Source organism: Anolis sagrei, chromosome 4, assembly GCF_037176765.1.
Source record: "Anolis sagrei isolate rAnoSag1 chromosome 4, rAnoSag1.mat, whole genome shotgun sequence".
Classification (NCBI taxonomy): Eukaryota; Metazoa; Chordata; class Lepidosauria; order Squamata; family Dactyloidae; genus Anolis; species Anolis sagrei.
Window position 1 is genome coordinate 62,311,464 of NC_090024.1, and position 17,201 is coordinate 62,328,664.

At 37.4% G+C, this 17,201-nt stretch overlaps 1 protein-coding gene across 5 annotated transcripts in view; it reads right to left on the reverse strand.

Moving 5' to 3' along the window:
- Positions 1–17,201, reverse strand: part of DLGAP1 (DLG associated protein 1) — a 360,663-nt gene that overhangs the window by 66,543 nt on the left and 276,919 nt on the right. For all 5 annotated transcript variants that reach the window (XM_060775114.2, XM_060775115.2, XM_060775112.2 and 2 more), the window contains 2 exons: positions 11,199–11,376; positions 8,029–8,269 (listed from right to left, as the gene is read on the reverse strand). In XM_060775114.2, the coding sequence (XP_060631097.2) occupies positions 8,029–8,269; positions 11,199–11,376 (419 nt within the window). The remainder of the gene's footprint in view (positions 1–8,028; positions 8,270–11,198; positions 11,377–17,201) is intronic.

A 17,201-nucleotide genomic window follows, 5' to 3' on the forward strand; every position in this document is an offset into this window, starting at 1 on the left:
GTATTCACTGTATTTGTATACCACCCTTCTCAGTTTTTACACTTTAGTTTCAGGGCCCTGCAAAGATGGTAGTTGGTTACTAATAAAGGTATTACATTAAAAAAAGTTCAATATTCTAGCATTTAAAACAACTAAATTGTTACCTTTTCATTCTTAAATACATGTGTACATATTTGCACACATCCTGGGCAGTACAAATCACTGGCTTGTGATACAAAACCAATTTTGCTCCTACCACTTCACTGTGGGGGCACCTACACTGCAGAATGAATGTAGTTTGACACCATTTTCACAAGGCTGTGGAATCCTGGAATTTATAGTTTTTCAATGTCTTCCGCCTTCTCTGCCAAATAGTGCCGGAGCCTCATAAAATGACAACTCCTAGTATATCACTGCAGTAAAAAAGGTGTCAAACTGCATGAACCCACCCTGTCTCTGCTACAGAAAGTTTAAGAGCACAGCATAAACCAAGAAGTGTAATATGTGATATTCCCTCTCCACAACTGAGAAATCTAAGCCTAGTGTCTCTGGATCTAATTCCAGATTATCTGCTTCTCTAAGATTATATGGCAGAGGAGACTCATATAATCGAGTTCAAAACAGATAACCAGGGATCCGATCCTGGAATATAAGGACATTGTAGTAGGGGCCTGTATGTTTGCAAAAGGAACCACAACATTCACTGTGATTTGTAGTTTGGTGAGACACTAGTCCAGAAAATCTCCTAGGGTTCCATAGGATTGTGTAGTGGGAAGGAGACTAAAATATAGGAAAAAGTCAATGTCCTCAAAACAAATATGGAAAGGAATAAAAGTGGATGTGTAATCCCCAAAGTAAAGGAGTCTGAGGCTTGGCTACATTAGCTTGTGTGAGGCCCTATTTACACTGCCATTATAATGCAGATTGAACTGTACTATATGGTCAGAATAGATTCATATAACCCAGTCCAATGCAGTTAACTGCATTATATTAGTCTGCATGGATCATATAATGCAGTTGAATCTGCATTGTAATAGCAGTGTAGATGGGACCTGAGTGGCCTATGTTTGTCCTGGATATACCAAAAATATAACTCTGTATGTGGAATGTCACTCATAATAATGTTTCTGGCTATTATAACAACTAACTTTTAGGTTTCCAACGAACTGCAGCATTTTATCAAAAAAGGATAATGTATCTTAAGTCATTTAAAAATTATATTGTTATTCACTCCCCCCCCCCCCCAAATTATAAATGGTTGTACTCACATTTATAACTGTAACTATTGATTGGACTCAAGTCATTTCTTGTGAAAGGGCTTGTTATTAATTTTGCACAAAATTGGCTTTGGGTTGTCTCCTGCTATTCTTTGGCAGCTGGCCCCTTTTATGAAATTGATCTTATCACCTTCCTGTTTCATTGTGGAAATTTTATACATCATCGAAATGGCCTGAGAATTCTTGAACCAGCTGGTTCTGGGCTGATTTTATGACACGCTGAGCCACTGCAATTTTTTCAGCGGAGGGAACAGGAAAGTATTTTCTTCGTTTGCTTGTAGTTATACAAAAATGACCAAAAATGTTAGAGGGGCAGAAGGTCATACAAAGAAAGTTACTCAGAATAGTAACAGAAAATGGAATGCCATTACGTGAAGTCAGAGATATACTTTCTTCTTGAACACCGTGTTCTGTTTTGGAACACAGGAAAAACAGAGGTCAAGAAAATCAATTAAATGCCTGTCCTGGAAGATGAAACTGAACAATTACTTGATAGTAAAAATTATCTCCAGAGAAAAGAAATTTATTTCTAGAGTTGGGTTCCATCAGAGCTAAGACTAAAGGCCAAACTATACTATGAGTTCATGGAAGATGAAGCATGAAGTTGCCCTTCTACTCTTTAATTATTCACAAGAACATTTTCAGGGCACCAATCCAGATGATGACCACCTTGCATGAGATGGGCAGATTTAACGCTCCCTACCATTCTCCCACTAATATTTAATCCTACAAAGAGCTTTGAAAAGATATAGCAAAGCAAAAAATATTAATCTTCCCTCTTGATATACCATGTTTAGTCACCATGAAGAATAAAAAATGTCAGGAACAACCACACCGTACTAATTTAGCTTACATACATATAGTCAACTTTCCACATTTGCAGGGGCTGTGGTGTAAAACCCCCCATGAAAGTGGGAAAACTATGAATATAGACCTTTTTTTTTAACAGAGAGAACTCTTTTCTAGGCATTGTAATATAATAATAATAAAATAATAAAACCTCTCTCCCCAAAAGGACTCAGGGCAGTTTACATACATATAAAAAGACAAACATTCAATACCACAATTAAATCACACAATATCACACAGTATCAAAAGATAAGAAATAAACATTAGTAAACTAAACTAATAAGAGACACAAATACTAAGGAAAACATAACTATACAAGTAAAGCATAAATTGCACAAAAACATATACCCTAAACAATTAAAACAACCAAACTAAAAAAGCTGCTGAACATCAGTTGTAGTTCAAAATAGACCATAGCAGCCATAAAGTGCTGATTGTGCTAGTCCTCGTTGTTTTTTTCCTGTGGTACATAAGTGTGTTTTCAGAAGTTTCTTAAAGGAGAGGATGGTGGAGGCCATTTATATTTCTTTAGGAAGGGAGTTTCAGAGGCAGGGAGCGATCAGGGAGAAGGCCCCCCCTCTCGTTCCCACCAGCCATGCTTGTGACGGGGGTGGGACCGAGAGCAGGCCCTCCTCCATTGACTGAAGTGTGTGGGATGGTCTGTATAGGGAGGTATGGTTAGGCAAATAGTCTGTAGCTCCTTCACTGTGATTCTATCATCAATTTCTACCACAGAAACTGCCATATATAGCTCCTCCAATGTGATTCTGGCAGAAGTTGATCATAGAATCACACTGGAAGAACTATAGCTGCCTAGAGACAACACATCTTTTGGTTATGTATAGGAAAGTAGCAGTAGTAAATAGTGAAATTCTTGAATAATGAAATCTGCAAATGCTTAACCTACAAATGTGGAGGGACAGCAGTATATCACCTGACTGCGTATTATTTAAACACTCAAAAATTTTATAGGTGAATATATGAGCTAGCAATTGAAAAGTAACATCTTTGTTGTAACATGACGCAAATATGATCTCTGGTTACATGAGCATGTAAATGTGAAGACTTCTTAGGTATAAAATGCTATTATAAAAGTCTATGCCTCTGCCTTGCCCATTAGCAGATCAGAGTATGCTCGAACGGATAGAAGGCCTTTCATGCCTTCTGCACTCTTCCACAGAAACTGCAGAAATGATGATGAGAACTTTATGAGCTTCAGCTGCATGCACTGTAGTGCAAGATAAAGAATGTGGATAATATGCTGTGTGGATAATAGAAACTGAATTAATTCTTTCCCACTGTCTAAAGAAGATGGAACAGGACAGCAGGAAGGAATGCCAAAGTGGTGCACAGAATGCATTTAATATGCTTGGAGAAACATCTTTTAAGATCCCTTACATAGAAGGGGGCCCAAAATATGAAAATATCTGCAAAAAGACAATACCTTATGCTTAGGATTGCAATCTATTAGAACTGTCTTCTAGCTTTAGTCTAATCAGCCACTGGAAGTCTTAGATAAGAGCTTGTTGTTGTTTATTCGTTCAGTCGCTTTCGACTCTTTGTGACCTCATAGACCAGCCCAAGCCAGAGCTTCCTGTTGGCTGTGGCCACCCCCAGCTCTTTCAAAGTCAAGCCAGTCACTTTAAGAATACCATCCATCCATCTTGCTCTTGGTCGGCCCCTCTTCCCTTTTTCCTTCCATTTCCTCCAGCATCATTGTCTTCTCCAAGCTTTCCTGTCTTCTCATTATGTGGCCAAAGTACTTCATCTTTGCCTAAAATATCCTTCCCTCCAGTTAGCAGTCAGAGATTATTTCCTGGACTATGGACTAGTTTGATCTTCTTGCTAGAGAAGTTATTTTATTGCGAAAACTCCCCGAATCCCCAGCTAGCAGTATTCTTGGTATTACGTACTAGTACAAAGCAACATTTTTTTACTATGCGTATTTTCTTAAGGAAGCCCACTTTACTCTTTGACTTTTCCAGATTCATCAAATCTAGTGGAGTTCAAATTGGGGATGTGACTCCCTGCTACACTCAGAATCCACAGCTAGTGACTGATGAGTGTGTAAAGCATATGAAATGTCCAGGGAAAGACAAGGCATAAAATAGCTCATTAAAGCTTTTCTGCAAGCTAAGGATGAAACTTTAAGATGGGTTCAGAGGAGGCTGAAAAACTGTTTGTCAGAAGTCTTTGCATGGTTCAGTTCCTCCTGTCTTTTCATGTAAGTCCAAGACATGATTGGCTCTCTGGGTTCATTATGCAGTTGCTTCAAACAAGATTTGAAAATGTGTTCTTCCTTACTAATGAGTAGGTGACCTTGAAAAGGTTGTTCTATTTTAGATTCAACTACAGCACATTGCATTTATGATGGACAGCTATTAAAAACATTCATTTCAGGAAATTTTCAACACTCTCTTGTTCATGTCAGAGGCCAATGGATGCCAGTTTGTGGATTTACCCTATCATAAATGACTTTTCTCAATTATGTGTTATTTTTACAAGGGTTGGAATCAAGAGGTCCTCCAGATGTCACTGAATGCAACTTTCAGAATTTCCCGCTATTATATTTATGCTGGGAGTTGCAATTGAAAAGATCTGGAGTACTTCATGCTTCCTGATTTTGTCCTTAGACTCAGGCAAAATTCCCTTGCTTTGTAGTGTTTTAATGCTTGGCTGTTTCAAACAACCTGCTTGAAACAATGCATTTTGCCACTTGGCAAATCTTCTAGTCTACTTTTAAATGAACCTTTATTTAAATAAATATTTTATGCAGCTGTTTCATTCAACTGTGTTCTGAATTTTGCTGTTTTATGGTATTATTTTGTAAACCTTATCTTCTGTTTTGAGGGGGGGGGGAGCATTCAGCTGAATTTAACCAGCATGTCATTCTTTTTCCCTCCTCCTTTTCAATCTTATCCCTTATGTCTCAGGTCTTTTACATTGCAATTCTGAGAATAGGGACTGTCTTAAGTGCTCTTTTGTAGTTTTTTAAATTAAAATTTGCCTAAACAGCGATCAAGAGAAAAAACACATTTGAAACAATTCTTTTTGAAACCAGTATTAAAATTACACAGACAGCTAAAACATGCTATTTTGAAGGAATAAAAGATATACAAAACAATGCACTCTTGGCTAAAAGGTTGTTTTTTTCTGATTGAAGAGCTGCATAAAAAATTGTTTAATAAAACCATCACAAACAACTGCCACACTAGAGACCTAATTCATGATATTGCACGATACACAGCAGGAATAGGAAGTCATTGCAGTTGCGGAAAAAATAGCTTAATACCTTCCGCTGCCTAGCACCATTTAGCAGTGTGGCTGTTGTTTAAAGCTCTAAATTATTTCGGTTTAAGCATCTTAAATGACTACCTCATTCTGAAACGTTGTTTATACTAGCCTCGAGAAAAAGATTTACCATTTTGTTGTTTTGTTTCTGTGGTAGGAGACAAGTAATCTCATTTCTTTGAATAAGGATGGAACCAAAAATGTTAAAGGTGATGACAACTTTTTTATACACATCCAAATGAGATCAGACATGTTTACTTTTGAACTACTATAATAAATAGTTCATAGTTGGTTTGTACCTTAAAGAAAGGTGCATCACACATTATAAGATAACATTTTTCATGGGGAAAATGTTTTTCACTGAAAATTCATGCTGTAAGACATGTATTAGAACTAGACAACCTGATAGATTTGGGTTGATAAAACATATCAAATTAACTATTTCTTACATAGATCATCTGCTGCAATTTGCCTTTCAAATTTAGAGAGCGTTAATTAGGATTGCCATGTTTTTGCCTGAAAATTGTGCTCAGAGGCAATGAGAAATATGATAACCGAATTCAGTCTCTTTGCATTACTTCGTGCTTTGCCTCTTGTGGTAAAAAATTCAGGTTCTTCTGGCTGCAAAAGATGTCCCATTTAGAAGTATAAACCTTATCACCAGACAAGGTATTGGCAAACTTAAGACTGATTTGTCATCTGGAGTGATATCTTGCATAGGTCATCCCTACATCTTTCTATTCTGAGATTGTTATTAATATCTTTACAAAGCAAAGTAGGCCATGGAGGCCCCAAATAAAACTTCCAAAATGCATGGTAAGGCATCAAGTTGCAAGCTTATCTTCCTAAAGCTTCTTTATACTCATCTTTAATACTTATAAGAATGGATAGGTACTACATGGTTCTCTCCATACTGAGAATATTTGCATTTTGGTTCATCCAAATAGGAGAAAAATTAATTATGATTTATTTTTAATTCTGAAGACTAGATTACTGTAACGTGCTCTACATGGGGATGCCCCAGAATAGTATTCGGAAACTGCAACTGGTACAAAGGCCAGCAGGTAGACTGCTTAAAGGAGTGGTATATAGGGAAAGAACCAGCCTGCTCCTGAAACAGCTACACTGGCTTCCAGTGTAGCTGTTTGTTTCCAGGCGCAACTTAAGATGGTGGCTTTAGCTTAGAAAGCTCTAAATGGTTTGTGCCCAGCCTACCTGAGGAACCGCATCACTTCCTATCAACCCTCTTTATGGAAGCAAGCTAACCCACAATAAGCAGGCTATCTCAGTCAGGCAAGGCTCACATGACCAAAGATTTGGAACTTTGAGACTTTTTAGTACAAAGTTTTTAGGACAACCTCAGTTGCCTGAGGGCCAGGGATTTTTAATGATAATTATAAATGTTATTTATGCTTATTTCATATGGTTTATGCAATGTATTTTTGCCTTGCCCATCATGATCAATTATTGTGATTTTATATTGCATCTTGTGTTTATTTTGTGTTGTTCTTTATTATTTTCATTATATTTTATTGATGTACTATTTTATGTTGTATATTTGCTTTGTTGTAATTGTTGGGCTTGGCCTCATGGAAGCCCCCCCCCCCCCCGAGTCCCCTTGGGGAGATGGTGGCAGGGTATAAATAAAGATTATTATTATTATTATTATTATTATTATTATTATTATTATTATTATTATATGTTTGAGCTGGGGGATTATGTTGTGTTCTCGTATCATGTAGTTTTTGTTTTGTACCATTTATTTGCCGCTTTTCACCCATGGGAGAAAAGCGGGATAAAAATAAATAAATAAATACATTGAAAGTCACATATTTAAGATGGGAAACATATGAAATTTTAAAATCTTCAGTGTGAAACGAAGCAGATTCATGGATTTCCCTATCTCCAGCAGATAATGTTGACAAAATGAGCATGAGCACCCATACAACTCCTTTGACTGTGTTTTGGCTGGAATTGCACAAGAATACAGTGTTCCTTCACTTATTGTGAGTGCTTCTATTTCAGGACCACCCGCGATATTTGAAAATCTGCGAAGTAGGGACGCTCCGCCTACTTGGCAGCAGCCTCCTCCTCCTCGCTGCCTCTGCTGCTCCCGGACTTGGAGGCCCCTTGGGCGCCGTTGAAGCCTGGTCCAAAACTAACATAACCTGTACTGCTATTGCTACTAATAATTACATATTCAAAGACTCATTTCTTTTCTAAAGACACATTGAAATGCTTCAGAAGATTTAGTCTACCCAAGTGTTTCTGTTTTGTATGATGTTTTAGAGACAAGAGTTCAAGTAAGGAAGTCAGGATTTACAACAGCAAGACTGGCCCAAAGGATTTTGTTAGTCAAGGAGGAACAGCTAATGCTGCCCTGGCACACACAAAGCCATCAAAGCTAGCACCAAAGGAAGTCCACAATGACCCCCTAGTAGTAAAAACACACTTATGAACAATTTACTGCCATTCATATGAGATTTTTTTTTGTCAGAGGATGCTTCTTCATCTTGCCTCATGGCAAGCCTAACTTGGCAAGCAGTCTACTATCACAGGGGCCTTGGGGAACTGATGTTCAATGGTTCCTTGAATGTTTCAGCCAACTTCTGACATCTTTGACACAACTCACCAGTGCTGCTTTGGATGGTCCTCACAGTGGTGGTTGTGCGCGGGGGAGATGAGGACCTCAGCGACAAACATTCGTCATCTTGGGAACAGCCCTTTTCGATTGCTCTCACATAGCTATGGCTCCGCATGCGGAAGCAGCCTGGCATTGGCAGGTCCAGGGCCTCCACTGCCTGAGATTCCAGTTCACTGAATACGGACTCACAGACGGATTCAAACTGACCATTCACCTCCATCTCACTCACCTGCAGGGAAACAGCAGATAGTTTAATTATATCCTGAGGAACAAGCCAACTTGAGATGCCCTCAAACACGAATGGAAACATAATCTTACATTCTCTTGATAAAGAAGCACATAAACAGTTAAGATGATACAATTAATACAAGTTGAATACTTGTATGCTTCAGTGGAAATAAATATCAAATGCTATTTTGTATTTTTTCAACTTAGTTGGTTTAACCACAAATTGTGTCAACTTCAGGTCATCCATACTGGTAAAAGTATCAAATAACGAGCTGAAGCTTAATTATGTAAGGTTACTGTTAAGTTCCCCAGCTATTAAAGTCATATGGTTTTATTGTATGATTTTATAGATTTGTTTAAATATTTTATATTATACGTTTTATATTGTTACGGCATCAAATAGCTTCCGGGTTGTAAGCCGCCTTGAGTCACCTTTGGGGTTGAAAAAGGCAGGATAGAAATGGCAAAATAAATAAATAAGTAAATAAATAAATATGCCATCCTTAATTAAATTAGAACCGTGGTTCTCAACCTGTGGGAGCCCAGATGTTTTGGCCTTCAACTCCCTAGAAATCCTAACAGCTGGTAAACTGGCTGGGATTTCTGAGAGTTGTAGGCCAAAACACCTGGGGACTCATGGGTTGAGAACCAATGAATTAGAAGGATAATTTCTTAAATCATGGAGAGTAATACCTTAAAATATTATATTTCAGAAAGTGGGAAAAGAAAAGTTTTCCAGGTGGGAGGGTAATTTTCTTTTTAGGAAATGAAATACTGAGTTTCTACTATGAAAAGAGACCTACCTAGATTTTCTTAAAGTATTTGATTGACATGGCAACTTAATAATGTATTAAATATGTGTAATGATAATGGAAACATATATAAGACAGAAAGAAAGATGACTACATACTTCATCACCTTTTATTCTCATTATATACATATATGCAAATACAACCTCTTATTTTTTAAAAGGTAACATTTGAAGCTCTGCTAAACAGAGACACCCCTGGGCTGTTAGAGATGAACGTAACTGTAATTGTACCTTATGTGTGTGTAAGTTCTATCTGGGATGAGGAACAGAGTGTTGCTCATTTGTCTTCATGCTCTACCAAATAACATCCCACTACCCAGCACATATCAAGCCCCAAGAGGGACTGCTGCTGCTGTCACAAACTGGTGGAATAGAAATGGGAAGAAGGAGGCAATTGAGATAATGAAAAACCAGCTGCTTTGAACTTCTGGGGAAGGAGACTGTGGCTGAACTCCATTTGAGAGTGCGTCTTTCCCAACCACAGCTATTTTATATTGCCTAACCCATCTCATCCTTATCCTCCCCTCACTGGTGATAAACAGCAGCAGTAGCAATAAGGGCCAGTCCTGGGACTTGGAAGGTGTCAGGCAGTGGCATAGAACTGCATGTGAGAATCTATACATAGGTCTCAGCCCTATGTATAATAAAGCCCTCCTTGGCTTTATTTCATAGTGCTCCAAAAGCAAAGCTCACCACTTCTCCTAAAGGAGAAGATTAAACTATAAGCAACCATTGTTTGTTTTTTTAAATCTCTGAACACAGAAAAGCCATGGGGCTGTGTGTATGTGTACATAGATTCCTTAAATCTCTGTCCCTGACTCTTTCTGTCTCCTTCTCCTTTTTTGCCAGCTGGCTTTCAAGTGCCTGCCTTCCACTCTAGCAGTGGGTGTATTGGCAGAGTAATTCTGAATTCATGTATTACTGCCAACTGTGTGTCAGCCTAACCAGAGAAAGAAAAGGTCTTGATGATAAGGTATACATATATAATTTGAACTATTTCTTCCTTGGCTTTTGAAATGAGAGAATGTATCTTTCCAAGACCTTTCCTCTAATTGTAGGAGTGGAAGTAGACTTATTCTACGGAAGTGATTTATGATTCTGACAACTTCCAAAGGCACACATCAAATATTATAAGATTCATCCATGAAATCACAAAAAGTAACCTTACACACCACACCCAGTGGCAAATGATTTTCGGTAATGTCATGTTGCCAACACAACAGACTAACCTGATTTAAAAAAAACATATCATTGATAGAAAAAAATGACCTAGAAAGATTTTGGTTTCAATTTTTGACATTTTAAAAAAAGTGACAATGCCAAACACCCAACGAAACAATGAAAATCTGCCCATAAATTAAACATGAAACAAAGACCTAAAAATAAGAAATAACACTAGCTAGAATAAGTCCATCCTGCCAATGACAATTACGTAAGTGTCATTTTACCATTCAGCACTGGTTTATTGGGTCTTCTCTATCTGGTGTAGGCAGGATGATAAAACAAATCATATACAATTCCTGTGATAAAACGACTAGTTTATTTCAATATATTTAAATAAGTCTTTTTATACTAATCAAGCACTGCAGGAATTTAAAGGCACAGAATTAATGGAGGGGCATAAATTATACATATTTAATGTAGATAGCCTTGAACCTGAGTAAATGTGTTCACATTTCAACATCTGTAGCATATTCACTGCATGGGGCAGTTATGAAGAACATCTCGAGTTTGGATGTGCTAAAGAAACGTTCACCTGCTGCACAACCGTTTCACTTAAAACTTCACCTTTTGCCAAACCATAGATTTTAAAAAATGGGGGAAGTTGGTACAAGTGTCAGGAAATAATTAGGTGAAGATTTGATTGTTTACTATTCATGGTGGACCAAATCTGGATCAGTGGGTCTCTGTGCACTTACCTATATGTGAAAAAAAACGTAGATACAGCAACTAGGTTGTATGAAGATCAAATGGTTCTTTAAAAATAGGCAATGCCTTCATTCATGTATTTACTTTCATCTGAAAATTACATGGGATGTATTTATTCCAGACATTAAATGGCCTTCTGAATTGGCAGATGTTGACCTTGTTTCCTCATCTATGAAGGCATGTCACTCACCTGACTAATAGTGCTCATGGCTCTCATGTAGCTTTCATTGCGGGAGCGGAATTTGGGAGAAGTAAGAAGACCTGCAGGGTCCAAGCTATCCAAACTCCTATTAATTGAAACTTCACTCACTGCCCTCAAGTAACTGTGGCTCCGAATTTGAAGCTTTGGAGAATGTTCATTGGATATCCTTGAAGGAGAAAAGAAGCAGTAAGTTGTTGCATTGCATCTGCATTTCCTTTATGATTGGCAATAACAATACGCTGTAACATGAATGAACAATGACTTTGAGCAAAACAGCCTTCATAAAGACCCCCTGTAAGAAAGCACAAGCAAAGAAGTAACCCATAGCCATTTGTGAACTCTGTGCAGCACAGGAAGTGGGTTCTTCCTCTTCTTTTACTCAAGGCATCTTCTTTCTGATTCTAGGGACAAGTGTCACAGCATCAGCAGCATCTATATTACAGTTATTGACAGGACAGTCCAAAGCAAGGCTTCTTGCTCTAATCACTATCAAAGATCTCAGTTCCATCATGTCAACTTGACAAGCAACATTGTACATATTAATTTAACACAAACAGACTGCTGTGATTGTCAAGGTTTTTTATGTGTGTAGAGAACTGTTCTATAAATTTAAATTAACTGTAAAAAGTATTGCTTTCAGTTTAATTTTGTATGAAAATCATCAACCAAACCAGAGGTTCTCAAACTTTTAAAGCCCAGAGTTGGTTCACGATTCCTCAGACTGTGACTATAGTTTGAAAAAATGAATTCCTATGCACACTGGTTGCAGGTTAGTATCTAGGGAGCGGTGAGAACTCCCGCTGTTAGCCCCAGCTTTTGCAGTTCAAAAAACATGCAAATGTGAGTAGATTAATAGGTACCACTCCGGCAGGAAGATGACAGCACTCCTTGCAGTCATGCTGGCCACATGACCTTGGAGGTGTCTACCGACAACACCAACTCTTTGGCTTAGAAATGGAGATGAGCACCAACCCCCATAGTTGAACACGCCTGGACTTAATGTCAGAGAAAAAACTTTACCTTTACGTTTATGCACACTGCACATATCATATTTGTACAAAAATAAAAGAACAATGCAATATTTAAAACACATTTAATCAACATAAACTTACAAATATTTCAAAGAGAAGTGTGGGCCTGCTGTTGGAGGATGAGTCAAGTTAATTGAGATTGTTGTTGTTGTTGTGTGCCTTCAAGTCGTTTCAGACTTAGGGCGACCCCGAGTCTAAACTTGAGGGTAGGGGCTGGGTAAATGACCTTGAAAGACCACATCCAGCCCATAGTCCTTAGTTTGGGGACCTCTATCTAAACTATGATCTTGACTACTTAAGATGAAGGTAGTTGCAGATCAATAATTCAGTCAACTAGTATTTAAACATTTCAGCCTTAAACAATACCACACAGCTACTTCTGGGAGATCTCTTAAGTGATCTCTTAAGTTTTCTCTTATCTATTGGTAAGAGAAAAGTTCGTAGATAATTTCAGGATGGTAGGGCCATTATAAAATTAATATAAACCTTAGACAGGGTGAAAAAGCATTTATCTTTTGGTAACTTTTTTGTTTTTTACCTTATACCTCTAGATAAGCCTGGAAATGCCATATTTGCCAGTGAACAGCTAATTCCAACTTAAATTCTATGACATGAAGCAATTGGAGCATTTTAATTTATTTAAATACTTATTGCCAAATTTATATTTAAAGATCAAAGAGCGGGATACTGGCAATAAAACAATTATAAAGTAACATCCAGACATCCATAATCCAAAAATCAAAATCAAGCCATAGTGACCTCAAACCGCTGCTAAATCACTGAGTTATAATTTGAGATCAAGACTGGTGTTACATCTTGCAACTAGGATGTGCAGCAAAGAAATCTATCTTCCATGTAGCTACATAATAGTTGCTCCTATTGTTGAAATAAAAAGCAAACCCTCTTAAGCAGATCTCAGTACTTAGGCAGACAGGCCCGTAGCCAGGAATTCGTTTCGGGGGGGGGGGGGGCTGATTTTTTTTCAGGGGGGGTTTCGGGGGGGCTGAGTTTCGGGGGGGGGGCTGAGTCTGAGTGAAAGAGGGTCTAGCCTAGCAAACCTTTTGTATCATTACCCCAATATCCCCATGCATATGAGATATATTGAGCATGGTGATCAGATCATGATATGAATAAACGTAATAGTTTAAATAATGCACAATTAAGGCCTTTTCGCGAACCACCATGAAAATTTGGGGGGGGGGTGAAGCCCCCCGAGCCCTCCCCCCCTGGCTACATGCCTGAAGGCAGATATAAATGAGGAGATGACCCTGTTATGTTTCAGGATCTCAAGGCACCCAGAACTTCATGAGCAGCATCTAAGCGTGGACCAGAAGTGTATTAGCAGCTTTAAGAAATCTAATAAAAAGCAACCATGAAGCAACCTGAAGCATTATTTCATTCCAAAGGAAGCATTACCCACTCACTTCAACTTTAACGATGTGTAACATTAAAAATACATAGACATCCTGTTATTCTTGTATGTGTTCAAGTCTTTTCTGACTTTTGGTGACACTAAGTAACAAAATTTGTTCAGAGAGGGCTTTCCTTTGCCTTTGTGAGCTGAGATAAAGTAACCTGCCTAAGCACTCAATGGGTTCCCATGGCCAAGCAGAAATTTGAATGCTGATCCCTGTAGTTCAATATTCAAACTACTAAACAACACTGACTTTTTGACAGTGCTGAAAATGTATTACAGGAAGATACAAATATATTATAAAAATAATTAGGGAGTACGGTGACCCAGGATGCATAATTTTAAATAAAGATAATGTTGGATACAGTTCTATAATCACCTTCCGGGGAGTTAAACCCCACTGTCTTCAGATAGACTTTTGAATACACTGAATTTTTGTTTGAATCTGTTTTTTTTTTCATCATTTGCAGCTTACATAGTCCCTGAACAAATAGGCACATTAATTCTCAATCTTAAAATGTGCATACTAATCAGTGAACACAGCAAGTGCAAAACATGTTTATTTCAAACATATTCCAAAACCACCCACTTGTCTTTTGTGTTTTTTATCTGGTTACAGACAAGAGGGGGAATTAATGGGTGCTTGTTTGGCTTTCTTTGTAAATCCTTACGTATTCTAAGCATGAAGTCTGAATGAAGTCAATTTCAGAAAGATGATGGAGTGGTTTAAGCACACATTCCCTCCCCTGAAATCCAATGCCTGGGAGTCCACCTACCTTGCATATGGAAACCTGATTAGGATTGTGCAAATATTTAACACTTCCCTCCCTAGACCTTTTTCTCACAGTCAACCTTATGTACAAAAGAAAATAAGTTTTGATTGATACTAAATTCTTCTTTCTTTTTAACCAGGAGAGGATTTACTAGCAAGGAAGTAGTTAATTTGTTCCTTCCTCAGGCTCAAACCTTGAGTAAATAAAAAAATGTGAGATGCAGTAAATATTATGTAATGAACCAACTATGTGTTTTGACTTTCACAATACCACAAATATGTTTTTGAAATGTTTCCAACACTTTTAAAAACACCTGTCTTTCCTAAGCTTAAGACAATTGGTAAGTAATCATTCTAAGTGCCTAGAACTCTCCAGAAGTAAGGATTGGTACTTGGCAAAATATTACTTTTCTTTGAGATGGAAATTAAATAAACACACCATTGTTGAGTCATAAATATTCATTATTTGAGGAATGAACATACTGCTATGTGCAAATATCTACCATGAACAGAGCTGGGAGGAAATTCATTTTTCTAATGAATTGCTTTAGCAACTAGTTAATTTTTACAGTAATGAGCTGGAACTGAATCCATTTTTGTCTGTATTGGTCATGGCTGTAATCCACTGCTTTCCAATACCAACTTCCTTTTGCTCATTACTGGACATGTGTTTTTTTCTGACTTGGTTTTAACAATAGGAGTGGGAACTGGTAGGGTCATAAGGCTAGCTTTTTCATGCTGTTTCTTTTTGGATTTGGGGCAGCAAAAGAAGAATGTATGGGGACAATTGGACAGCCAGCAACCAGGGTGTGTGTGTGTGTTTGTGTGTGTGTGTCAATGAAGGAGAAACACAAAAGATGGAGAGAATGTGAGAGAAGTGAACCATTATATATCCCTGTTCCAAGGATCCTTTTTCATTCCTTCTCCTCTCTCTCCCTTCCACAACTTCTGACTTCTACCTCCATTAGTTTAGCATATTAGGATCTTTTGCCATTTTTTTGAGTCAACCTGAAACTCAACAAGGATGTAATGTTTAATCCTTGATATTTATTCTGTCATACTTGAGAAATTGTGAAAGGATGAAATTTATGGAAATACATTCATTTAATGCACATATATAGAGAATTGAGACAAACTGATGTGTGGGACTACAATGTCCATTTGTATTGAAATTGATGGTGATGTGGAGTTGTAAATCAAGGCAAAAACATGGGGAAAAGTGATAGGATATGATTGCTCTGTGCAATACCATGTAGACTTAAAAATATTATCCAAGAAACAATATCTAAACTGACCACTTAGGAGAACCAGAGAGCATCTTCCTGCATTTTTAAATAACACAATTGGAACAGTAAAGCAAATAATCAAAAACAGTAACTCATTGAATTATTTTTCTGGCTTGCAGTAACAAGAGCCAGTATTTGGGTAATAAAAGTAATGAACATACAGTAACTTGTGTGTGTGTGTAACATTTCAAGCAGAAGAGTGAACTCAAGGACGCAAAGCTGATGTAGTACAAAATAACACCTTTTGGGTTCATGCCCAAGTGAACATTGTGAGTTCCAGTTCCAGTAGGAAACTCGCATTAAGTCCTGGCAAGTATCTGAAGCAAGGCAATTAGATATATGTAAATATTATAACTTTTTGCTATTTTTTATGTAATAAGAGAATGATGTGGTCACATTTTGTGACTAACACAATGAGAAGCACCAACATCAGTTGCTTTGAGAAGCAATATAATAATAATAATAATAATAATAATAATAATAATAATAATAATAATAATAATAACAACTTTATTTATATCCCACCACCATCTCCCCAAGGGACCCGGAGCGGCTTACATGAGGCCAAACCCAACAATACATCAGTATAAACAACAAGCAATAAGCCAATAAACAATATTATTATTATTATTATTAGTAGTAGTAGTAGTAGTAGTATTACACTTTATTTGTACCCCGCTACCATCTCCCCAAGGGACTCGGTGCGGCTTACATGAGGCCGAGCCCAAAAACACAATACAGGCAATAAACAACAATACAAGCAATTAAAAATAAAAAACACAAACAATAAAAATATACAACATTATCACTAAGACAATACAATTAATATAACTCACATACAGACAATAACACACAAAGATTTACAAAACTATGGCCGGGCCAGATGTAATAGTTAAAAATTTAAAAATAAACGCTGGGCATGAACAGAGGTAGGATGTATCTAGTAGGAGGGTTTTAAACAAAATGTAGAGAGAGCAGGCCAATGGGTAATTAAAGGGCATATTATGGTTCATATGTATATGGTACAGCTGTATTTTTAAAAGGCAGTTTTAGAGGCATTTTGATAAGACACTTCCCTGTCATTCTGCCTTAAAAACTCCATGATGCCTGCAGGATGAATGAATATCCTATGTGATGAGGAAGCAAGAGAAGAAATACAGCAGGTGAGTGTGAATGTTAAAATGCGTAGATTATTAAATACAATGCTGCAAGACAGCCTTCTCCAGTGTGGCACTATCCAGATGTGCTGTACTCCAAATGTATTTATTCATTCATTTATTGCATTTCTATATCACTATTCTCACCCCGGGGGGCTCAGACATATAAAAATGGCAAAAATTCAATGCCGAAAATACATACAAAAGCAACACGTAACATAACCTAACTAAATCAATAACATATAAATATGAATTTATAACTATTAAAACTATACAAAGACACATCAAACATGAACATAAAGCAGTCCCATGGATGTCATTTAGCTGCTTC